The sequence below is a fragment of the Anoplopoma fimbria genome, chromosome 7, assembly GCF_027596085.1.
Source record: "Anoplopoma fimbria isolate UVic2021 breed Golden Eagle Sablefish chromosome 7, Afim_UVic_2022, whole genome shotgun sequence".
NCBI classification, from domain to species: domain Eukaryota; kingdom Metazoa; phylum Chordata; class Actinopteri; order Perciformes; family Anoplopomatidae; genus Anoplopoma; species Anoplopoma fimbria.
This window is the reverse complement of record NC_072455.1, coordinates 1263636-1288795: the sequence shown is the minus strand read 5'-3', so window position 1 is coordinate 1288795 and position 25160 is coordinate 1263636. Positions and strand designations below refer to the sequence as shown.

The 25160-nt window shown below is 36.0% G+C and overlaps 1 protein-coding gene, 1 long non-coding RNA gene and 6 other non-coding genes across 9 annotated transcripts; all 8 read left to right on the top strand.

The window, feature by feature from the left end:
- The first annotated feature begins 6944 nt into the window (after positions 1 to 6944).
- Positions 6945 to 11689, top strand: LOC129093602 (uncharacterized). 2 transcript variants are annotated; one of them, XR_008531295.1, is made up of 9 exons: positions 6945 to 7002; positions 8019 to 8089; positions 8329 to 8430; positions 9241 to 9324; positions 9531 to 9579; positions 9786 to 9847; positions 11061 to 11109; positions 11316 to 11399; positions 11602 to 11689. It is a non-coding gene; the product is annotated as an uncharacterized LOC129093602 (long non-coding RNA). The 2 variants fall into 2 exon arrangements; XR_008531296.1 differs by lacking the exon at positions 9241 to 9324.
- Positions 9076 to 9168, top strand: LOC129093927 (small nucleolar RNA SNORD14). The gene has a single exon (XR_008531322.1). It is a non-coding gene; the product is annotated as a small nucleolar RNA SNORD14 (small nucleolar RNA).
- LOC129093931 (small nucleolar RNA SNORD14) lies at positions 9365 to 9457 on the top strand. Its single transcript, XR_008531326.1, has one exon. It is a non-coding gene; the product is annotated as a small nucleolar RNA SNORD14 (small nucleolar RNA).
- LOC129093926 (small nucleolar RNA SNORD14) lies at positions 9621 to 9713 on the top strand. Its single transcript, XR_008531321.1, has one exon. It is a non-coding gene; the product is annotated as a small nucleolar RNA SNORD14 (small nucleolar RNA).
- On the top strand, positions 10895 to 10987 carry LOC129093930 (small nucleolar RNA SNORD14). Its single transcript, XR_008531325.1, has one exon. It is a non-coding gene; the product is annotated as a small nucleolar RNA SNORD14 (small nucleolar RNA).
- On the top strand, positions 11151 to 11243 carry LOC129093928 (small nucleolar RNA SNORD14). The gene has a single exon (XR_008531323.1). It is a non-coding gene; the product is annotated as a small nucleolar RNA SNORD14 (small nucleolar RNA).
- Positions 11440 to 11532, top strand: LOC129093929 (small nucleolar RNA SNORD14). Its single transcript, XR_008531324.1, has one exon. It is a non-coding gene; the product is annotated as a small nucleolar RNA SNORD14 (small nucleolar RNA).
- An 842-nt stretch (positions 11690 to 12531) lies between the features above and the next one.
- Positions 12532 to 21922, top strand: rnf175 (ring finger protein 175). Its single transcript, XM_054601275.1, has 10 exons — positions 12532 to 12639; positions 14990 to 15027; positions 15137 to 15278; positions 15374 to 15528; positions 16604 to 16711; positions 17107 to 17227; positions 18650 to 18783; positions 20008 to 20109; positions 20865 to 21028; positions 21172 to 21922. The coding sequence occupies exons 1-9, from the start codon at positions 12619 to 12621 to the stop codon at positions 20983 to 20985; spliced, it is 942 nt and encodes a 313-aa protein (XP_054457250.1). The 5' UTR covers positions 12532 to 12618; the 3' UTR covers positions 20986 to 21028; positions 21172 to 21922.
- The last annotated feature ends 3238 nt before the right edge of the window (positions 21923 to 25160 follow it).

Here is a 25160-nt window from a genome sequence, read left to right as displayed (position 1 = left end):
AAAAACAAAAGATAAGCTGTGGAATTATTTCCTAAAATCTTTGTTTTTGGTTCAACCTTTACAAACTGTCCATGACTTTCTCTTTCACTTTCCCCTCCTTGTTAAAATTCCTGTTTTCATGTCAGAATGTTCCTCGTCTTTCCCGACTACAATGAGTGACGGCCAGTGCTACAGAACTACAACCCCAGTTATATTAAACCTGTATCTTAGCTCGTGTGCTAATACAGGTGTGTCATCGATAAAGAGAGTAATATTGAGCAGAAACTGGTCACATAGTGTCACTTATCAAACAGAATTATGGAATAAACACAAACATTCCCAGTTTGTGTTTCCCACTAACGTCCGTATGTTCATCCCAGGTTGTGCATCAGATCACTGCACCCCCTAATTATCTCCCAGATGGTACGTTCCATAGTGAGGAATGTGTGCAGCAGGTCCGTGAACAGATGGTACGATCCACAGACGGGGGGGTGGAGGAGAATGGAGGACCAAAACAGCTGGAATTGAATGACGAGGGAGAGACCGATGAAGAGGAGCGGTAATGTAGGTCACGGAAAATGTCTTCAAAGTGATGGAAAGAGAGAGAGAGAGAGAGAGAAGGGAGTGAGGCTGCGGTTTCCATGGTAACAGACTGCATAAGGGAGGAGTGGGGGGGGGAGCAGTCGTTGGCTCTTTAATCCTAAAATCCCAAATTGAACAGAGTGTGTGCTTTGTTCACCCTGATGAAGAGTTCAATGAGAACATAAAAAAAAGAATATCTCATCTGGAACACGTCCGACTTCTAGACACGTGAACAAGATGAAATAGAAACAGTAAACTAGATTAATCAAACCTCACAGGTTCAAAATATTGTCTGATACAAACGTGGGAGGATAAATAAATATAACCATGTCTTGTTTTTGACAAAGTTATGGATAAAGTTGAGTTAGACAGAAAGGAAATAAATTGAAACTCATTTCAACCTGATCAGAAGCTGTTTATGTCAAAACAAACTATAACACCACCATTCAAAAACATATTGTATATCATTGTATAATATTGCATTTTAAGTTTTTTAAAATAGATTAAAGTCATGAAATATTCATTTGGGAAAATAATATTATAGTAAAGTAGCTTACCTTCTTATTTTTGACTTTTGTTTTAAATCCAATCCAATTATAAATTCTCCCTTTATTCTCTTATATTCTGGCTTTAATTTGAATATATATCTCTACTCTGCTCTCCATCTTATCCTTTTTCCTTTGTGATGTTCTGGTTTTCTGTTAAATGTCTCCCTGCCAGACTGCCTGTCTCTAGATATATATATTTATATATTTTTTTAACCACGTCTGTGTGTGAAAATATGAGCTCCATATTCTCATGAATAGTTCATAAAGGGGAGGGATTATGGAAATGAGAGGCCTGTGATCTTGTAAATAATCCTGTTAAAACACCTCCTCCCTCTGGATTCTGCTCAGAATACACAACCTCATGACGGGAAAGTAGCCTCACACACACTTTAACGTCTGTCTGACACACACACACACACACACACACACACACACACACACACACACACACACACACACACACACACACACACACACACACACACACACACACACACACACACACACTTCCTTTCCCTGACAATTTCTGTTTTAAACACTAAGTCTACGGCTACACCCACCCTTTCCATTCAAGGATGCTCTGCAGTGCAATGCTGCAAAGGATTATGGGGCGACAGTGAGGCTGTGAGGCTGTGTGTGTGTGTGTGTGTGTGTGTGTGTGTGTGTGTGTGTGTGTGTGTGTGTGTGTGTGTGTGTGTGTGTGTGTGTGTGTGTCTCGGCCTCATGACACTGTGGTGGCTGTTTGTAGCTGTCACTTACAGAACCAGAGACAAGTGAACCCTTCATTCTTTCATTCTTTCTCTTTTTCTTTCTTTCTCTACAGTTTCACAGAAAATAAATTCACCCGTATTTTGAATGTGTGTTCATGTCATGTGGATTCCCAGATGTGTGTGTGTGTGTGTGTGTGTGTGTGTGTGTGTGTGTGTGTGTGTGTGTGTGTGTGTGTGTGTGTGTGTGTGTGTGTGTTCTTGTACTTTGGCACAGTTAAAGCTATAATCCTTGACATTTTCATGAGATGGTTCTATGTAAAATCAGGCAGCAACGTCCAGTTCTGCCGAGTGAAGTATGTTAAAGCTGCATTCTCTCTGCTGTCCACCAGGGGGCGACTCCTCTGGTTGTATAGAAGTCTATGAGAAAATGACTCTACTTCTCTCTTGATTTATTCCCTCAGTAAACATTGTAAACATGAGTTTATGGTCTCAATCTCTAGTTTCAAGTCTTCTTCAATACAGCATGATGTTCATTTAGTAAATGATGCTCCATTTAGAGTCAAACAGACCATAAAGCAGGGGATGCTTTAGGGCGGGGCTACACACTGATTGACATACGGCGTCTCTACCTCACTCCTCCTCAGTCCATATATGGTCACTTCCTGTTCACTGCTTGCACAAAACCAAGATGATTCATTTGCTGACTTGATTTGAGACGAGGGATCTTACAACCAAAAACATATTAATAAGATCTTATTTCAGTATCTGCATCACGTCACGCTGATCGAAGAAGACACACACACACACACACACACACACACACACACACACACACACACACACACACACACACACACACACACACACACACACACACACACACATTGGTAACCTGATCTCTTTCTCTTTAAACATATTCCCATGGGGAAGTTCATGGTGTTTCTGCAGGTCTCTCACCCACCCTCTCTCTCTCTCTCTCTCTCTCTCTCTCTCTCTCTCTCTCTCTCTCTCTCTCTCATTGACAAATATGTCAAAGTTGATGCGGGTAACATTATGACAGTTTTCTCCAGATTTTGAAGATTATTGGTTCTGGTGAGAATCTCAGAAAGAAACCCGGACTGATGAACTGTCAGTAACGTTTTTTTCTTGGTCATTTTCAATCTCTTTGTAGTCGTTTTGAGTGACTTTGCAACTATTTTGCAGCCATTTTGCATGTCCATGTGGCCTTTTTCCGTCTCTTTGTGGTCATTTTGCATCATATTGCAGTCATTTTGAGTCCCTTTGAAGCTATTTTGCAAATCTTTGCAGATTTCTTTTCCATTTTGCGTCCCTTTGTGGTTATTCTGAGTCTCTTTCTGATAATATTGTGTCTCTTTGTTGGTATTTTATAGCTCTTTGTAGCCAATGCTGCATCACTTCATAGCTGTTTCTCTCTGAGGCCATTTTGCCCTTCTGTGTAGTCATTTTGCATCACTTTGTGGTGGTTTTCTGTCCATTTGTGGTCATTTTGCATCTTATTGTAGTGATTTTGCATCACTTTGTAGCCCTTTTCCAAATCTTTGTGATAGTTTTGTGCCTTTTGTGGTCATTTTATGTCTCTTTTTGGTGTTTTATGTGTCTTTGTGATTATTGAGTCTCTTTCTGTGAATATTGTGTCTCTTTGTTGGTATTTTACAGCTCTTTGATCATTTTGTTTCTCTCTGTGTAGTCATTTTGCATCACTTTGTGGTGGTTTTGTGTCTCTCTAGTACTCATTAGATTGTCTTTCCATTAATAAATATTAACTCTTCCCACAGAGGCTCTGGTCTTTGGGCCCCCGTCTCCCTTCGGGCCCCTCAGTAATAAACCTGCTCAGTAATCCATCCATATGTTCAACATTCAGAGATGATCTGCCCGGTTTCTGTTCACAGAAGTGACGTACCTCCTGTTACACTGCTAGCACCCAGGATGCTAACATGCAGTGCATACGGGCCTGACAGCGCACACACACACACACACACACACACACACACACACACACACACACACACACACACACACACACACACACACACACACACACTCCCACTTTCATTTGCTGTAATGCCGGGTTGGATCAGTCTGAGCCTGCTTTTCACTCATTCCCTCTCTACACTCGTTTATCCCGCAATCTGTCCATCCTCATTTCCTCCCTCCCTCCCTCCCTCCTTTCCTTCCTCCCTCATCCCTCTCTCTCAGGAAAGCACACCATGCTACAGATGCTACTGTCATGCCCAAACATTCCTCCGCCCATCCACCCATCCACCCATCCACCCATCCACCCATCCATCCATCTCTCCTCTCACCCCCCCAAAATATGAATCCATCTCTCACCCTGTTTTCCTCAGACGTGTGAGTGTGTTTTCCAGCCTGCAGCCATGGCGTCATGATAGCGTCTTGTTTGCTCCCCTCTCCTCTGTACTGTGTGTGTGTGTGTGTGTTTTATGTGTGTGTGTCAGAGAGAGAGAGAGAGAGAGTGTGTGTGGGAGGGGGGGAGGATATCATCGTCACGGCAACACCAGCAGCTTGCAGCAAGCAGCAGCAGCACCAGGCTGAGGGGGGGGAGGAGGAGGAGGAGAGGGGAGGGGGGGGAGAGCTGGGCATCGATCGGGCCTCGCTGCAGCATCAACCAATGAGGAGCCAGAGGAGGGAGAGACGGAGGAAGGTGATTGGTCGATCCGTCAGTCGGTTATCTGGAGGTGTGGGCGTGATTCTCTCTCTCTCTGTATCACCTCAAAATAATTATTAAATGTATAAGCATTGACTTAAGTTTGTGAAATAATGATTTTTATTGTTATAATTAAATTATTTTTGCACCTCCTCATATTTCTAACTCTTTAATATTATTACAATTAATTACCAGCAATTACTATTAATATTGTCAGCTTTAATATAATTATTATGTCTTTTTTTGTCATTTTAAAAAGTGAATTGTGCTTCTTTCATAAGCTGTGGCACATAAATGAAATAGTGTATTATTAATATGGTTAATGTTCATATCATCCAAACATTAAATATAATTAAAATTCTCTTTTTTTATGAATATGAATAAATAATACATATTATTTGACAAATGTATTATCGATAATATTTAAATAATTTCATTAATATTTTCTTTATTGAGTGAAATACGAATATATTTAGTAGTATTATTATGATTAAACACTAATCTGTAGCTTAAAATAACTTAATATTTCAAAATATTTTTTATCAGTTAATTAAATCAGTTTATTAAAAAATATATATTCTAAAATGATGTATTTTCTTGCTCAATCCATGTTTTTTTGGTCAATGTATATAACAATTACCAATAGGGTAATCATATATTAAAAAAATAACTCTAAATATTGTTATTTACTTGCATATGTCATTGTGAAAAATAAAAATAAATTAATAAAAATATTACTAAACATTTTTCATTTTTATGTAGCTTGTTGTAGATTTGAAATATGTAAAAACATATGTACTAATATATACTTGTTTATATTTATTTTTCCCCTAATAATTTTTCAAATGTCATCTCACTATTTATTCATCTCATTATTTTCTTTATATTATTGTTTTATAATATTTTATTATTTTATTATAGCATTTCTTGGTCAATGCATGTTTTTATGTCAATTTATATAACACTTACCAAATAGGGTAATCATATATTTAAAAAATGTACTCACATATGTCATTGTGGAAAATACAAATACATTTAGAAATTATATATTATTATTTTTTATTATAAAATAGTACTGAACATTTTTCATTTTGATGTAGCTTGTTGTAGATTTGAAATATGTAAAAACATGTAATAATATATACTTAATAATATATAATATATATTTTTCACCTCTTAATTTTTCAAATGTCATCTCACTATTTATTCATCTCAGTATTTCTTTATGATCATTATATTTTTTTAATTTATAATGTATATACACAACTCATTATTCTTAAATACAATCAGGTTAAACAGAAGAAATATATAAATTAGAAATGATTATTATAATATATAATATATTTCTGATTAATTAGTACTCATAGCTTGACTATATTGCTTCACCTCACCTCAAAAAATGCATCTAAGATAATGCAAAATATGCATATTAATGATTAACAGCAATGGTTGCCTCTGTGGTCTGTTGCAGAAATTGACAGTTTGCAGTAACTACCGCTTTTACTGGGTATGTTGGGAGAAAATGTAGTTTATAGAAACATACATTTACATATTTTTATTAAACTAATGAAGTATAATTATGCAGGAATTCTGCATTAATGTTTATTTTTTATTTTTTATAACCCCTTGCAGTACTCCAAAGTACTAGTACCCTGAAAACACTGATTTATTGTCTCGGATTTAATAATTTAATAATTATTTTGTTGTATAGTATGTGTATTTATTGTCTGTGTAGTTGTATAGTATGTGTATTTATTGTCTGTGTAGTTGTATAGTATGTGTATTTATTGTCTGTGTAGTTGTATAGTATGTGTATTTATTGTCTGTGTAGTTGTATAGTATGTGTATTTATTGTCTGTGTAGTTGTATAGTATGTGTATTTATTGTCTGTGTAGTTGTATAGTATGTGTATTTATTGTCTGTGTAGTTGTATAGTATGTGTATTTATTGTCTGTGTAGTTGTATAGTATGTGTATTTATTGTCTGTGTAGTTGTATAGTATGTGTATTTATTGTCTGTGTAGTTGTATAGTATGTGTATTTATTGTCTGTGTAGTTGTATAGTATGTGTATTTATTGTCTGTGTAGTTGTATAGTATGTGTATTTATTGTCTGTGTAGTTGTATAGTATGTGTATTTATTGTCTGTGTAGTTGTATAGTATGTGTATTTATTGTCTGTGTAGTTGTCTGTGTAGTTGAGTTGCTGCAACACTTAAATTTCCCCCATGGGGATCAATAAAGGAATATAATAATAATAATAATAATAATAATAATAATAATAATAATAATAATAATAATAATAATAATAATAATAATAATAATAATAATAATAATTCCCAGTTCAGCCTCCGGTCCACCAGGTGGCGGTAATGCGCAATGAGGCGGTTTACGAGCCGCCAGAACGGAACAAAAAGACGCGGAAACTGCACCGGACTCATTTCAAGGGGACACCTCCGAGCTGCAGTCATGCTGGAGAGCAGACTCCTGACTCCTGAAGGTAAATATCTCTTTAAATTCATACTTTTAACCTTTAAATAGTACATTTTATGTGTTTAACAGACTATGTAGAAGTATAATAAGTCGACATTTCTTATAGATTATGAGTTTATTTAACGGATGGTTGTAGATTAGATCAACACGTTTTTAACTGAATTATGAAATATGCTGGTTTTTGTCTGTTTTTATCTTCTGAGTCAGTGTTAAATATTATTATGGTGCTTTTAAAAGTGCAATTAAAAAAAGGTAACTTATTATAAACTACAGTGTTTCACTTCCTGTAGTTCCCAGCAGGAGACCACGTGGTTAACTCATCAGAACTTTAGTCACTAACAGAAAGCAGCACATGTACTTTTAATTATGCATTATGCATTAACTAATGCACATAAAACAAATGTAGAAGTACAGCTGGAAAATAAAAGCTGCAGGTTTCTCACATGTGCAGATTCTTATAATAAAGATAATCAATAGTAAATAATTCAGAATATGCTTCAGTTCAACCAACTACAACAGTAAAACCCTGCTTTTACATTAATGCACAAGTAATATTATTAATAATTAATTCCATATTATATTTATTTATATTTATATATATATTAACTGCTAGAAAAAGTTTTACATGTTCATGATTAAACCTGCACTTAAATAAAGGAACATTTTCAAAAAGGGACCTTTACTTGTACCAGAGTGAGGTATTAGTACTTTTCTTTGTGGTATTAGTACCTTTGCTGCAACAGAGTATTCATTTAATGTGGTTATAGTACTTTTACACTAACAGAATATTCTTATGGATTGGTTAAAATATCTCTACTTGTAAAGGAGTATTTCTAAAGTGTTATTGGTACTTTTACTGCATTAAAGGCTCTGGATACTTCCTCCATTGTGTTCTATACAGTCAGATATTCATGATCTGAGAACCGATTCAAAAATCCTTAGTTTCATGATAATTATATTAAATTTAAGATTCATCTGTGAAATAATTAACATTTTACTGAATTTCTTTTTTCCTCCTTTCAGATTTTGAGTTTGTTCGTCTCCTCGGCTGACGATGTTTCATCCTCTGAACCGTTGCCTGCAGTCCTCTCAAGGTGAGACTGTTCACATTTATATTGTTTTTATATTTACGTTACGTTCTAGCCGTCCTCGCTGTGATGACATTTCTTCCTGCCATTCGTAGTTTCCACCAGAGGTCTAACGACCAAAGATGGCCCAATCCTTCCTTGGATGTCTGAGCGTTTATTACACAATAAAGCATTATGTGTCTTTATTATAATTATTCTTAACAGCCTGTGATTAGAATAATCTAACGTCATAAATGTCCTCACAGCGTTCCATGAGCCGGCAGACACAATGACCTTCAGGGCCACCGTACCGGATCCTTCAAGAGCACGAGGCAGAAAGACGTGGACTCCACTGAACCTGGAGACCGGTGAGTTCCTTCTGTCCCGTTGTCCTGTGTTCACATTGTCCTGCTCCTCTACGGACACAGACGCTACTAGAAGTAGAGAGAACTCAAACATGTCTTTAGTGCAGAATAACACAATTATAATGACATAAATCATTAAAAAGATGAAAAAAAACTATTTGAATTTCTTTGATAATTTATTTAACCAAAACTGGAAAAAACAATGTTGGAAAAGATTAATATTCTACATGCAAAATATATTAAACTATTCACGTTTTTTTTATAGCTTCTGTCTGGAATAAACTGTAGTTTTGGTGATTTATTTAAAGAAAACGTGCTTTTACATCCTTGTTGCTTTTTGGGGTTCAGATGGTTAATTACAGCTGTTGATATTTAGCTGATTTAAGCTGTTTGGTGACTTTAAAAATGAGCGAGAACTCTGTAGACGGGAGTTCTGAACAGCAATTAAATGATAGTACTGCCCAGGAGGAGATTGTTGAAAAGAAGGGTCTTTTTTTTTTTTTTTCAAAAGATGACTAAAATATGACAATATTGGATTATTATTATAGGGTATATAAGGTCAGATAGACCAACATTTTCAGGTTTTTAGTTGATTTTTGAAAACTAAATTCAAGATATCTTAATAAAATCAACTATTTAGATTTCTTTTCGCTGTGATGAAGATTCTTCCTGCCATTCGTAGTTTCCTCCAGAGGTCTAACGACCAATGACGGTCCAATCCTTCCTTGGATGTCTGAGCGAACAGAAAGTATTTTAAAGTGTCTCAGCGTGTCTCTGCTCTCTGAACTAACCTGACCTCCGTCTGTCCTCCAGGATGAACGTCTCGCTGACGGACAAACGTCCACCGGAGTTAAACTCAACGGAGATGGTGACGACCAATCGGAGCCTCTGAAGCAGGTGTGTGTTTTTACAATTACAACATTATGTTTTTACCTCCTCGCTGTGATGAAGATTCTTCCTGCCATTCGTAGTTTCCTCCAGAGGTCTAACGACCGAAGACGGTCCAATCCTTCCTTGGATGTCTGAGCGAATCTGAACCGGTGACTGTAATGATGGTTTGTCTTTAGCTTAGCCGCTAACGTGTCCTCCCGTGTCTCCTTCAGGGTGACGGTCTCTGCTGGACGTCCAGACTCCGCTGATGTTCATCAGCTGGTACGTAACGGTTTCCATATCAACGATGTGTTTGTGAGGCTTCGCTGTGATGAAGATTCTTCCTGCCATTCGTAGTTTCCTCCAGAGGTCTAACGACCAATGACGGTCCAATCCTTCCTTGGATGTCTGAGCGAATCTGAAGGAACTGTTTTCATTTAATCTCTTTAATATTCGTCTGAACTAAATGGATCTTCTTTCACTTTCAGGCTCTATGTGAAGGAGACGTCTGGATCTCTGAAGGGCCTCACCTGTGAAGTGATTAAAGCAGGTGTGTTTTTATGTTATTTATTCAGGTTAAAGGCTCAATGAGGTTAAAATCATTATGCAAAAGTCTTGAAACATAAAGTAAAATGTTTTTTTAATATTCTGACATTTTATGCAATAAAGAATTCAGTGATTTCATGTAGAAAATGCATAAAAGACTTCATAAATTTACTCTTAAATTAATAGAAAATAGGTCTACAGTAATTACTTTACTGGCCATTTAACAGGAAATAAAATGGTGAACTACTTATATGATCAATTGTTTTAATATTTAAAGTAAAAGAGCCAAACATTAGCTCGTTCATGAATGTTTCATTTGATGGTTTTTAGTGTGTTGGCTTTAAAAATAAGAGATGTCATAACAGACATGTCTTTATATTCTGCTAATTTAATGATAAAACCATTGAACAAGAAAATAAGTTAATTTGTAATAATTCTCTGCTCAGAATAAATGCAGCTTACCTATTTTCTTTAACTGGTCTTGAATTGGTTTAATGTACCATAGATACTTAAGCATTATTCTTTACTTAAGATAAAAATCATTATGCAAAAGTCTGGGAAAATTTAAATAAATGTTTCTTTACTATTCTGACATTTTATGCACCAAAGAATTCACAGATTTAATGTAAATAAAATCATAAACAAATAATTAATTTAGTCTTTAATTAAGACAAAAGGGCTAAATCATTACTTTACTGGTTAATTAACAGGAAATAAATTGGCAAATACTTATATGATCAGTTGTTTTAATATTTGAAGTAAAGCTTTCAAACATTAGCTTGTTCATGAATGTTTTCATTGGATAAATAAATAAAAAAGCGAGATGTATAAATCTCATAACAGACAAAACCAATGAACAAGAATAGAAATAATAATTAATTTGTAATAAATGTAGCTTTTACTTTTTTCTTTAACTGGTCTTAAATTTAGTTATTATGCCATAAATATAATTCTGCATTATTCCTCAGAACCTGTAGATGCACAAACGCTTAACTCTATTTCATATACGAGGTCGTTCTGCTTCATTTAAAGCTCTACTGACAGAATGTATTCGCTGTGATGAAGATTCTTCCTGCCATTCGTAGTTTCCTCCAGAGGTCTAACGACCGAAGACGGTCCAATCCTTCCTTGGATGTCTGAGCGAATCTGAACCGGTGACTGTAATGATGGTTTGTCTTTAGCTTAGCCGCTAACGTGTCCTCCCGTGTCTCCTTCAGGGTGACGGTCTCTGCTGGACGTCCAGGCTCCGCTGATGTTCATCAGCTGGTACGTAACCGTTTCCATATCAACGATGTGTTTGTGAGGCTTCGCTGTGATGAAGATTCTTCCTGCCATTCGTAGTTTCCTCCAGAGGTCTAACGACCAAAGACGGTCCAATCCTTCCTTGGATGTCTGAGCGAACAGAAAGTCTTTTAAAGCGTCTCAGCGTGTCTCTGCTCTCTGAACTAACCTGACCTCCGTCTGTCCTCCAGGATGAACGTCTCGCTGACGGACAAACGTCCACTGGAGTTAAACTCAACGGAGATGGTGACGACCAATCAGAGCCTCTGAAGCAGGTGTGTGTTTTTACAATTACAACATTATGTTTTTACCTCCTCGCTGTGATGAAGATTCTTCCTGCCATTCGTAGTTTCCTCCAGAGGTCTAACGACCGAAGACGGTCCAATCCTTCCTTGGATGTCTGAGCGAAGTCCGTTCTCGTTGTGACCGACCGTTTAAAGTTTATTCCGTTAGCTGACGTGTCTTTCTGTCCCGCAGGTCGGACGGAGGAAACCAGGAGCTGCAGTGAAACGGTTTCTCTTCTGAGGACTCGTCCATCAAATGTTTACAAAAAGAAATAAAGATCCAATTGTTAAAAAAAAAAAAAGCTGAAGTTCAATTTTTTATTTTTGTCACAAAGTGTTTTCATGTTGTTCTGAAATGTTTCATTAGTTTAAATATTTAAGGTTCTAAAAATGTCATGTAGTGGCTGTTTACAAGTCATATTATAGATCTATATATTTACTTCTATATATTATATTTAAATAGTAAAATATGAATATATATTTTAAAAAAACTGTTGTATGCACATTATTAAAGTTGATGTGCTACTATAAAACTTGTCAACTATATATCTGTAAGTGTCACATTCTAAGTGAACACAGTACCACATATAAGTATGGTAACTGGCCTGGGGATTTTTATTTATATGTACAGGTACATGTATTACATTTTTGACAAATTTGCCAAAAAAAAAACCATAAAAAGGGCTGTCCCTCTCAGAAAATAGGACATTAGGATTTTGCTAATTACTTTCTTTAATCAATCTGTAAAACAGTTTATCCACAAAGAATCACACAAAAGTGTCCTTAAAATAAAAAGTTAAACGTGTGTTTATTGGAAATGTGTCATCCAGCATGAAAAAGCACAAATATAACAACAAATGGAGAAAATACATCTTTTGTCTTTTAAAATCTAAATAATCAGTCGACTTAATGCAAAAGAGGGCAGCCCTGTTCATAAATGATGACTTATGCAGATATAAATGGATGCAAACAACATGGATTTATATTTGTTAAGGGATAAGGTCCCCACATTAACACACACACACAGTTTATCTCCCTGCAGGTGGATTGTAGGAGCTATAAATATATACGTGTTCGCTATTCGCTCCCAGTGTTTTGACCCTCCCGGCCCTCCGTTCTGTCGTCACCGGGGAGGCTGCTGTCAGAGCTAGCCGTGCTAGCTGCTGTGTACCGGTTAGCCTGCACCGGGGGAGGACCAACCACACAAACCATGGCGGGAGTTCACCCGCAGGTGAGTCAGCCGCAGGTCCGCACACACACACACACGGACAGGTGAGGGGTTGAAGGGGTAGAGGAGCGGAAACAGGAGCTAACGGGAGCTAACGGGAGCTAACAGGAGCTAACGGGAGCTAACGGGAGCTAACAGGAGCTAACAGGAGCTAACGGGAGCTAACAGGAGCTAACAGGAGCTAACAGGAGCTAACAGGAGCTAACGGGAGCTAACAGGAGCTAACAGGAGCTAACAGGAGCTAACATTGTAGCTCAGAACAGCTGCTGGGACGTGGCAACAAAGAGGCCTCATTATAAACACATAACCATAATAATCATAATAACCATCATGCATAATGAGATAAATATAATAATCATCATTATGCATGATGATTATTATATTTATCTCATTATGCATGATGGTTATTATGATTATTATATTTATCTCATTATGCATGATGATTATTATATTTATCTCATTATGCATGATTATTATATTTATTATGTTTATGTCATGCATGATGATTATTATGATTATTATGATTATGTCATTATGCATGATGTTTATTATATTTATCTCATTATGCATGATGTTTATTATATTTATCTCATTATGCATAATGACATAATCATAATAATCATCATTATGCATGATGATTATTATATTTATCTCATTATGCATGATTATTATATTATGTTTATGTCATGCATGATGATTATTATGATTATTATATTTATCTCATTATGCATGATGATTATTATGATTATTATATTTATCTCATTATGCATGATGTTTATTATATTTATCTCATTATGCATGATGTTTATTATGTTTATCTCATTATGCATGATGATTATTATATTTATTATGTTTGTCATTATGTATGATGATTATTATATTTATTATGATTATGTCATTATGCATGATGTTTATTATATTTATCTCATTATGCATGATGATTATTATATTTATTATGTTTATGTCATTATGCATGATGATTATTATGTTTATGTCATTATGCATGATGATTATTATGTTTATTATATTTATCTCATTATGCATGATGATTATTATGATTATTATATTCATCTCATTATGCATGATGATTATTATATTTATCTCATTATGCATGATGATTATTATATTTATCTCATTATGCATGATGATTATTATGTTTGTGTCATTATGCATGATGATTATTATGGTTATTATATTTATCTCATTATGCATGATGATTATTATGATTATCATATTTATCTCATTATGCATGATGTTTATTATATTTATCTCATTATGCATGATGTTTATTATATTTATGTCATTATGCATGATGATTATTATGATTATGTCATTATGCATGATGATTATTATGATTATTATATTTATCTCATTATGCATGATGTTTATTATATTTATCTCATTATGCATGATGATTATTATGATTATTATATTTATCTCATTATGCATGATGATTATTATATTTATCTCATTATGCATGATGATTATTATATTTATCTCATTATGCATGATGATTATTATGATTATTATATTAATCTCATTATGCATGATGATTATTATGATTATTATATTTATCTCATTATGCATGATGATTATTATATTTATCTCATTATGCATGATGATTATTATGTTTATGTCATTATGCATGATGTTTATTATATTTATCTCATTATGCATGATGATTATTATGATTATTATATTTATCTCATTATGCATGATGATTATTATGATTATCATATTTATATGTTTATCATATTTATCTCATTATGCATGATGATTATTATGATTATCATATTTATCTCATTATGCATGATGTTTATTATATTTATCTCATTATGCATGATGTTTATTATATTTATCTCATTATGCATGATGTTTATTATATTTATCTCATTATGCATGATGTTTATTATATTTATCTATGCATGATGCATGCATGTTTATTATATTTATCTCATTATGCATGATGTTTATTATATTTATCTCATTATGCATGATGTTTATTATATTTATCTCATTATGCATGATGTTTATTATATTTATCTCATTATGCATGATGTTTATTATATTTATCTCATTATGCATGATGATTATTATATTTATCTCATTATGCATGATGTTTATCATATTTATCTCATTATGCATGGTGTTTATTATATTTATCTCATTATGCATGGTGTTTATTATATTTATCTCATTATGCATGGTGTTTATTATATTTATCTCATGATGCATGGTGTTTATTATATTTATCTCATTATGCATGGTGTTTATTATATTTATCTCATGATGCATGGTGTTTTATTAACCTGGTATATTACAGCTCTGTTTCTGTCCCTCTTCCTTGTTCCAGGACGACCTGCTGAAGATGACACACAGAGAAAACTGGAAGTGAGCAGCAGTGTTATTTCCCATCATGCACCTAGAAAATGCACATTTCAGTCATAAACTATATGAGTATTTCATGCACTGTGACTCCCCTTTGTGTGGTCACATCCAGGGTGCAGCACGAGCGTCTGCACGTGAAGCACCGGGGTCACGAGGCCATGCATGCAGAGATGGTGATGATCCTCATCGCCACGCTGGTGGTGGCTCAGATAGTCCTGGTGCAGTGGAAGCAGCGGCACCACCGCTCCTACAACGTGAGTGGAGGTGGATGAGGAGGTGGAGGAGGTGGAGGAGACTGTGGATACAAAGTTTGATATTCGGTGTAGTAAACCGCCCGTCTCCTCCTCAGCTGGTGACCCTCATCCAGATGTGGGTGGTGCCTCTCTACTTCACCATCAAGCTCTACTGGTGGAGGTTCCTGTCCATGTGGGGCATGTTCTCCGTCGTCACCAGCTACGTCATCTTCAGAGCCACTCGCAAGCCGCTGTCCTGCAGGACGCCGAGAGGAGGACGGTCGAGACATCAGGGTTTATGTCTTTAAACGCCCTGAACGCCATCAATGGGTTCTCCGTGAAGACGCCGTGTATATATCTATCTATATATATATATATATATATATATATATATATATATATATATATATATATATATATATATATATATATATATATATATATATATATATATATATATATATATATATATATATGTGTGTGTTTCCGTCTTTTGATTTAAGAACATTGGACACACATAAACCTGGTGCAGAGTTTAGTTTAATGTTTAGATTTTAAGAGTTCTAAATTCTGCTTATCAACAGGTTTTTAGTAAATACTGATAGACATACAAGGCAAACGTTTGAGCAAAAAAAAGAAACCACAATCCTTTTCTTTCAGTAGCTTTCATTTCTTATAAACCAAAGGTTGTTTTATAACAAAAAGGTAAAACCCAGCAGTGTCTACTAGTCACCCTTTTCCACAGTTTGCATTATTTCTTGCTATTTGAATAGTTTCTATATTTCTGTGTTTCATATTATCTTTCTTGTTAATCATCTTGAGACTCCTCAGATTTACCCAGCTGGGTCACAAACTCCCCTTTAGATGGAGAACCATCAAGTAAAGTTCATGTATTTTAATCTAGATTAACATTCAGTGGCTCAACAGTTTCCATAAATAGGAACATAAGACTCTCTTTCATGGCTTCCACTGTGGAAAACAATGTTAATACGAGGCTCGAGCAAATCCCAATAATCCTAATAAATCCTAACACCTGAATAAAGTATAATAATCTTACCAAATCAATACTTGTAACTGTTATTTTTCTGATATGACAGGGAACTTAATATCTTTGAACATGAATGTATTATTATGACTTGATTAAGTTTGTTTGTTTGCCAAAATAAAACATTTAAATATGCTTTTATCATTATTTTATAGTCCAAAATATTGAGAAAATAAGTGACACGTTAACTGATAATGAAGGTGATCGTTATTTGCAACCCTGATTGTTGTGTATGTGACGTTTTGTGACAGAAAATGAATCATTAACCACCTCAATAATAGTTTTATTTGTGTTGTTTCAGGATGGTGTACAAGTGGTTCCTGCTGATCTACAAGCTGAGCTACGCGGTCGGCGTCCTCGGCTACATGGCCATCATGTTCACCATGTTCGGCTTCAACGTCTTCTTCAGGTGAGTCGCCGCTGACGAGGAGGAGATCAAACATCTGGAGCGTTCCCAAAATGTTTGATCTTTTGCTTTAACCAGATTGAAGATTTCTCCTTGAAAAATACGCAAAGTTTTCTGTCGTTAATCTAAACAATTGATGTATTAAAACAGGGAAACACTGTGAAGGTTCAGTGCAGATAAAACCTGCTTTAAATATGAATAATATATTGTTGTTACAGCCTGATCTCTGCACCTTCTAGCAGTTAAACAGCAGATCTCTGTCTTTATTATGAAGCCTAATAAAGAGACCGGTCTCTCCTCCGTCTATTTAAACGTCTCTCTGTTCTGCTAAGCACCACGTACATGAGCTCTATTAGAAACACAATAGTCATGACTTCTTTGTGTCCGTCGTTGTGCAGGATCAAGGCGGAGGACTCGATGGACGTCGGGGTGATCATGCTGTTTTACGGGCTTTACTACGGCGTCATGGGCAGAGACTTTGCTGAAATCTGCTCCGACTACATGGCTTCTACAATCGGGGTGGGTCTTTTTTTTAAAATTATTATCTATTCAAACTCAACTCTGAACACACAACGCATAGTTTTAGATTCAGTGTGAGCTACACTTTCGGAGGATATCATGATCTCTGAGTCCAAGGTCCAAAAACCCACCTAGAAACGAAAGAAAAAAATGAAGCTCCAACTGCAGAACTTGCTTGAAAATCATCATGATTCAAACTTTTCTACAGTATCACAGTAATCCAGTGACAGCTGTATAAACAATAACGGGTTCACTGCAAACAGGAACAGCTAACAGATAATTCAGCATCATTTTAAAGGTGCTTAATCGACAATGTAAACAAATACAAGATTTTAAAAAGACTGGAAAAAACATTATCCAGTTATCCTTCTTCCTTCAGAACTCAAAGGTATAAACACTTGACTGGTACTGTACTGGTTTTTGCCATGAGGGTAAATAAAGCTCGCGGAATCAATAATTTATTTTTAATCACTTCTTAAAACCCATTTTACACATTTGATTTAACGTGATTTTTTCTTTTTTTATCATCTATTATTGTTTTTTTTTGTTTTATCTATTTTTCAGTTTTCTCATTCTCTCGTTATATTACCTCGTTTCCTGCTTTTGCTCTGTCAAAGCTTCTTTTTAAAGGAGCTATGTAAATAATATTATGATTATTATATTTCCTCTTTACTGCTCCTATATTACTTATGTTTAATTAATAATTATTCAAGATTAGTGATGGTTATTGTTAGTTTTTTATCAATACTAGTTCTCTTATCGATACTGATTATCGGTCCGGTTCCTTATCAATACTGTTATTGGTTCTTTTTGATTATTTTGACAATAATTAAGAAAAGAATCAACATTTTTTTATTATTCTTGTATGTGAAGCAATATTCTTTCTTGAGCAGAAATACAAGATGTTCTAAAATATCAAAAACACATTCTCAGCACATCAATTATCTCAGCGATGATCTTTCATTGATGACCCTGTTCTTCTGATCAGACTAACGTTCCCTGCAGTGGACGAGGATGGACGGCTGCATTCCAAACCGTAGAACACTGATCATTTCTGCATGTTGTCCAGATGTTGTGATAAACTGCTGCTGTTTCCTCCCTTAACTTGTGAGGTGTGTGTGTGTGTGTGTGTGTGTGTGTGTGTGTGTGTGTGTGTGTGTGTGTGTGTGTGTGTGTGTGTGTGTGTGTGTGTGTGTGTGTGTGTGTGTGTGTGTGTCACTGTCCGAGTAAAGACAAAGACAGAGAGAGTACGTTTGAGACGAGGACATCTCACTCCAAAACTTCTAAAGTACCGCTAGCAGAACCGTTAACTCCAGACCGCTTCAGCTCTCCGGGCATTCACTAGTTTAGAAGCAGGTTTACTTTTCTTCCAGATGTTTTCCCTGTGTCGGACACACCTCTGCTTTCTGTGTGTGTTCTCAGTACTACAACAAAGGCGGCATGCCCAGCAGGAGTCTGACCGACGACATCTGTGCCGTGTGCGGTCAGAGGATCCTGGTGGACGTGGAGGAGGAAGGAATTATAGAAGACACCTACCAGCTGTCCTGTGGACACATGTATCCCGAAACTATTATCCTTCTGTCGTGAGGGAGGTCAGAGGTCAAAAAGAGAGAGACGGTGGAGGAGGTGAATCCAGGTGGCTGTTAAGGGAGGATGCTGTCGTTACCAAGCTGCCTTGAGTTCATGAGGATGCTTTCAGGGGATTGGTCACCATGACAACCCGTCTTTAAAACTCCAGAGGCCCATTGAGCTCCGTCTCTAAATACAGAGCTCTCTCATTCAGCGTAGATGTGAACTTTCCCCAAGGGAACTTTTTCCTGCCGTCCACTTTTATCTTTGTTATACTCGAGCGATTATGCTTTATGTTGCATTATTATTCAACTAACAAACAACATGAACTGTGAAAAAGCAAGATGACAATGAGAGTAATTGGTAAAACGGCATAAACCAACCTCCACAATGCCGATAATTATCTGAAAACTCATATCTCATATCCATAGACGACTTTATTGCCTTTAGAGAAGCCCTCAAAGGTTAAATATCCTGTAAAATATATGATTTGGCTGCAAAATATGTAATTAAAGCTTTCGGGCATCTTAAAAATGAATTAGCCTTCTTTGTAAAATCCTCAGACATGTAAATAGAGCTTTAATCAGTGGACTATTTGTGACAGTCGAGTCTGAAAAGCTCTGATCGCTCGCACCAAATTCATCTTTTCTACGGCGAGTATAAACCTGACCTTAGTTACGGTTGCTACAAGTGGTAAACTTTCTGTTGTCTTCAGGGAAAAATGCAGTTTACAATGAAAACGGTTGGAGATTTACCATCAAAAGTCATCTTATTTTGTCGAATGGGTCCTTCATTTCAGACAAAAGCTGCTCTTTTCATTTCCATGTTGCTGACACTTCCTTTTACCAGCTGTTAAGGATTACTGTTGTTGTTTTGTACACTAATTAAACACAGAAGTCCAAAGTGTTGCATGCTGAAACTGTTTCATTTGTTTTGCTACAAAACAAGGACATTACTAACCCTGTTTACCAAACAAATCACTGCCAAATTATTTTAATACTCGTAGGAAAATAGTGTTTCCACGAGCCGATAGTTTACTTTCATATAAGACAAAGAAAAGCAGATCTTACTCCAATAATTAGTCCTTTATCAAATGAACTGTCTGTCAGTTTCTATTCCATTGATGCCAGACTTCATCGTACATCGCTCTTGTTATCGGCTGTGTAACTTTTCTTTCAGTACTTTTTCCTTAACCTGCTCCATCACTCCAGCTTCCACGAGTTCTGCATCCGCGGCTGGTGCATCGTGGGTAAGAAGCAGACGTGTCCGTACTGCAACGAGAAGGTGGACATGAAGAAGTTGATGAACAACCCGTATCCTTTGCTAACCCCGAGTGATGGGTTGTATTGTGGCATTTTTGTTTTTGATAGTTATTGATAATATCGTGAACATTGAGTGCATCACATGAAGTGGAAATCAATGATGAAAGATGCCGGTTTCTCCTTGGAAAGAGACCGTAAAACCCATGTTCTTTTTCTGGTTTGTGTTCTAGGCATTATGGTTAGAGCGTAAGAACTTACTTAAAAATAAAAGCAACCTTCCTGTGAAAGTGATTGAAGACAAAAAGTCAGTCAGTAATAAATAAATAAAACCAAAATGGAAAAAAAAGATAATTAACAAAAACAATCTTCTTCCCGCTAACTGTATTTCAGAGAAAAAATAAATAATTGTGTGAATAATTATTCAAACTTTATGATAAAGAAATCCATATTCTGACTTCAAAATGTGCCACTTCAGAGTGTGTGATTGAGAAACTTCTTGTGTTCACAGATCTCTTCAATATAGCAGACCTCATAGAGTCACTCCGACAAAATCCAGGCATTCTGTAGGGGAAATTTCAAAATAAAAGCCCTCTTAAACGCCATATACGAGCTGTGTTGCTCAAATGATCACACAGGTATGACCATTGCTGCAAAGAGTTAAATCACACTGATAAATTGTTAAATGTGTGTGTGTATATATATATATATATATATCGGAGTATAGCCTGAAAATATAAAGACATTACTTAGAAGCATCCTCTCTCGTCTACTCGTTCACTCTCCTTAATTCCTTCATGTGCTGCCAGCTGGGAGAAGACACACGTCCTGTACGGGCAGCTGCTCGACTGGCTCCGGTACCTGGTTGCCTGGCAACCCATCATCATCGGTATCGTCCACGGGATCAACTTCACCCTGGGCCTCGAGTAGAGCCCTGAGGAACACCGGTCTGCACCACGGGATGACGAGGGGGGTAAAAATAGTTCCAACAGGTTTGGTATCAAACTGTCAAAGTGTCGACGGCTTTGAGGACCTGATTGAAGCCGCCTCTGAAGTATTTTGTTTCCTCCCTACATGTTGTTTGACCGAACGCTTGCACCGTTTCTTTTACGGCAGACCGGTCCCGGCGGTCTGGGTCTCCGTGTGCTAGAAGGACACCGTGATGCCAAAAAAACACTGCTGCCAACTTGAACAAAAATATGGAAAGCACAGATCCAGTATTTGATTACTTCAGTACGTTTGACGTGTGTCGAGGAAATGTTGCCGTCACGCACGTTGTTTTTTGTTTTTATAAGTCATGGCTTTACTTTGTACTGTATCATAAAAGAATGCCTTTTTAAACGGTTTCATCCAGACGGCTGACTCCGCTAACACGACGGTTCTTTGAAAAGACTCGATGACAGAAAGGACGATTCTGTCCAAATTGTTACGTAACATAACCTGTTTACATTTCGTGCAACTTTGTTTGTTACAAAAGTTTTATTTGGGATTGTCTGTTCTGTTATGTTTGAAGCTAAAGTTGATGCTAAATGCTCGATTGTTGTAGCAGTTGTGAGTCAGAATGTCACAATTACGTTTCTAAAAGCGACTTGTTATCACTGCTGCTGTATGGACGAGACTCAAACTTCCAATCGGGAATATATATAATATATATTATATATATATATATTCCAACAACAAACATTCAGTAACAGGAGTTTGGATTCATTCAAATCCATGAATTTTCTGAATCTTTTTTTGCCAAATCAAAAATGACATCGCCTTTTGTTATCAAGACTGCTGCTGATATTAACTTTGTATTTATTAAATATATATAAAAAACTTCATCAGTGTGTCAGGAATAGTCTTTGAGATACATTACGAGGTGCTATTATTATAATTTTTTTATTGGACAAGGTCTGGTATTGTGCTTAAACCTTCCAAGAATCTCCCGGTTACTCAGATATTAAACAATATGTTTAATTATCAAAACTTAAGTCACCTTGGATTACTTCTTCACCCACCTGCACACAGGACTAACCCTAACCCACAGTTTACCGTTAACCATCACAGTGTGAAATACAGTTTTACTGAAGATCCTTAGCAGCCGATAATCAGTAAAGTGAGATCATGACTTCATTTATGTTTTTCTAGTCTCTGATCTCTGATAATGTTACATTGTAAACAACCAATCTGTGTTTTAAACCAGCAGGAGGAGAGATAGTAACGTTAGCAGCACCGCTAATGGTTAACAGGAGGAGAGCTAGTAACGTTAGCAGCACCGCTAATGGTTAACAGGAGGAGAGCTAGTAACGGTAGCAGCACCTCTAACGAACAGAGGTTCCATTCGGTTACATTATGATGCGTTCAGGCTCTGTTCAGTGTAAATGAGTATTGGTTGAAGGTAAATTATAACGTTATCATGATGTGTTCACATGTAATCTGTAAAATGTAGTGTTGGTGATGAACTAGAATAAATCCAGTAGTTTGAAGGAGATGTTTTCACATTAATATAAAATAGATATTAAAGATGAATTATGATGTTTAACTTCCTAACACTAGCTCTAAGATTAGTATACATCATTAAAACTAATAATGACTAGATTTGTTTTAATCCATAAAAATACAATATTTTATTTCGTTATTATTTGAATTGTGTTTTTTTATGTTTAGTAATGATCACTTAAACAGTATGTTAAAGTATAATGTTTATTATTTTTGATGGTTTACTGACTTCAGAGCAGTTTCATTTTTTTTTTTGACAAACAACAAAGGGATCTGTATCTGAAAAATATGGATCATCAATGATCATCAATTAGTATCGGCAGCAAAAAAGTGTGACCGGCTCATCTCTAAAAGCTATGTATTTTTTATGACACGGCTGTAAACGGCTTCATTGTGTCAACAAATTAAAATGGTGTGTTATAAACAGTGGTAGAGTGTTTGGCCATCTAACAAAATCTCATTTGCATAGTTTTACCTCAAAATGCCCTCACCTTAATTCACCTGGCCTGGTTTGCGTGTGGAGAATCGGGTGTTTGGCAGTCAAAGCAGTCGTGGAACTGAACAAAGACGTCTGTGCTTTTAATATGTTTGGTTTACACACCAGAGCTTTTCCACAACATGTGGCATTGAAGTCACCAACACTACTGGGACGGTGCCGCAAGAGCCACAAAATGATGTTTGTATTTAATTATCTGTAAACTCATATCTCATACTAATGGACGACTCTATTACCTTCGTACAAGCCCTGTAAAGTCAACTATTAAATGAATTTTAAAGAAACGAAGGTTGAATATCCTGTAAACAATTTGATATGGCTGTAAAATATTTGTAAAATATGTAGATTTTTAAGACATCCTGTTTCTAAAGCATCTAAACACAAATTGGCCCAATCCATAGACATGTAAATAGTGCTTTTATGTTATTAAGTTTAAGCTTGAGACACTAACAGAGATAATATGATAATTATATATCATAAAACTCACGGAATCGGATCAGTACAAAAGAAAAAAGGGAGAAAATATCACATTTAGATGATCCCTGATCACGTTTATTAGCTAGATTTCCTGATCTCATATTTTACCGAATATTATCGGATTGTGATCGTCAGTAAAACTTTATTCACACTGGGATGGTTAACCCTAATATATTCATAAAAATAAGAAAATGTCCTAGTTTATAGCACAGATTTGTCAAATAGAGACCAGTTTGGTAGTGAAGTGAACTGATGAGGATACGTTGAGAACTTTGATCTTTATTGTTCCACACCTTTCAACTCGACATCTTTGCTCTTTCTTGCCCAGGACTTGGAATCTGATCTTCTTCATGTAGTCACTTCTTCACTCTCAGGCTTTTTCCTAACATGCCCTGAAAACTGCGTTATTAAGTCGCTCTTAAAAAAATAAGTACAATCTGCGTTTTGTTTCAGTTTATGGGGGATCTGATGTCATATCTCATAATATATAGAATAAATCACTTCTTACAACCCATTTTTACAGACTGGCTTTCATGTGACTTTGGTGCTTTACTGCTTTATTTTATGATTTACATTATTTTTATTTTACTGAATAATTGACTTTATTTCTTAGTTTGTTCTTATCGTATCGATTGGTTTTATGTTTCATCTATTGTTATGTTTTATCAGGGTTTCATTTTTGCTGTGTTGGGCCTCACTGTTGAGCTTCCTGTTGTTTTATTGCTTTGCTTTGTCTGTCCTTTGTAAACTCTGTTTTTCTTTGCTTTGTCTGTCCTTTGTAAACTCTGTTTTTAAAGCTGCTATACAAATAAGGTTATAATAATAATAATTATTATAATAATCTCACCACAGCTGGCCTGGTCTGGCTTTGTGTGTGGTGAAGGTGGTGATCTGTGCAGTCAAAGCAGTCAGTGAACTGGAACCGAGCAGAGACGTCCGTGTTTGTTTACACACTGCTGATAAGGCAGTAAGTTTGGGTTCTGCTCTTTCAACAGGTGATGAATTGCTCCTGTTTCCTCTCTTAATGGTGATTTTGTTTCACTTATGGACAACAAGCTGAGTCATTGATGTCTCATGTAAAATAGATTCAAAGTCTGTAAATATTCAAAGTGTGTGTGTGTGTGTGTGTGTGTGTGTGTGTGTGTGTGTGTGTGTGTGTGTGTGTGTGTGTGTGTGTGTGTGTGTGTGTGTGTGTGTATGGAACTAAGCCCCGCCCAAAGTTCAACCTTGGGGTTTATCCATAGACTGTATATAAGAAGTGGACGTAGTCATCGTTAGTCGTAGTTGCAGCTTATAGGTTAATGTTAATGATTGTTTTGTGGACTGACGTTCTGAAGCCTCAAGTTTCGGTGATTTTATCCGTCGCCATTTGGTTTTTTTTTTACAACCGGTGAACGTAAGTTACCAGCATCCCCTGCTTTATGGTCTGTTTGACTGTAAATGGAGCATCATTTACTAAATGAACATCATGCTGTATTGAAGAAGACTTGAAACTAGAGATTGAGACCATAAACTCATGTTTACAATGTTTACTGAGGGAATAAATCAAGAGAGAAGTAGAGTCATTTTCTCATAGACTTCTATACAACCAGAGGAGTCGCCCCCTGGTGGACAGGAGAGAGAATGCAAGTATTAAGACACATCCGGA

Coding starts and splice junctions, on each gene's coding strand:
- rnf175 (XM_054601275.1), top strand. CDS start 12,619: ATGGCGGGAGTTCACCCGCAG. Junction 15,529..16,603: donor CTGTCCTGCAGGACGCCGAG/AGGAGGACGGTC, acceptor GTGTTGTTTCAG/GATGGTGTACAAGTGGTTCC. Junction 16,712..17,106: donor GGCTTCAACGTCTTCTTCAG/GTGAGTCGCCGC, acceptor GTCGTTGTGCAG/GATCAAGGCGGAGGACTCGA.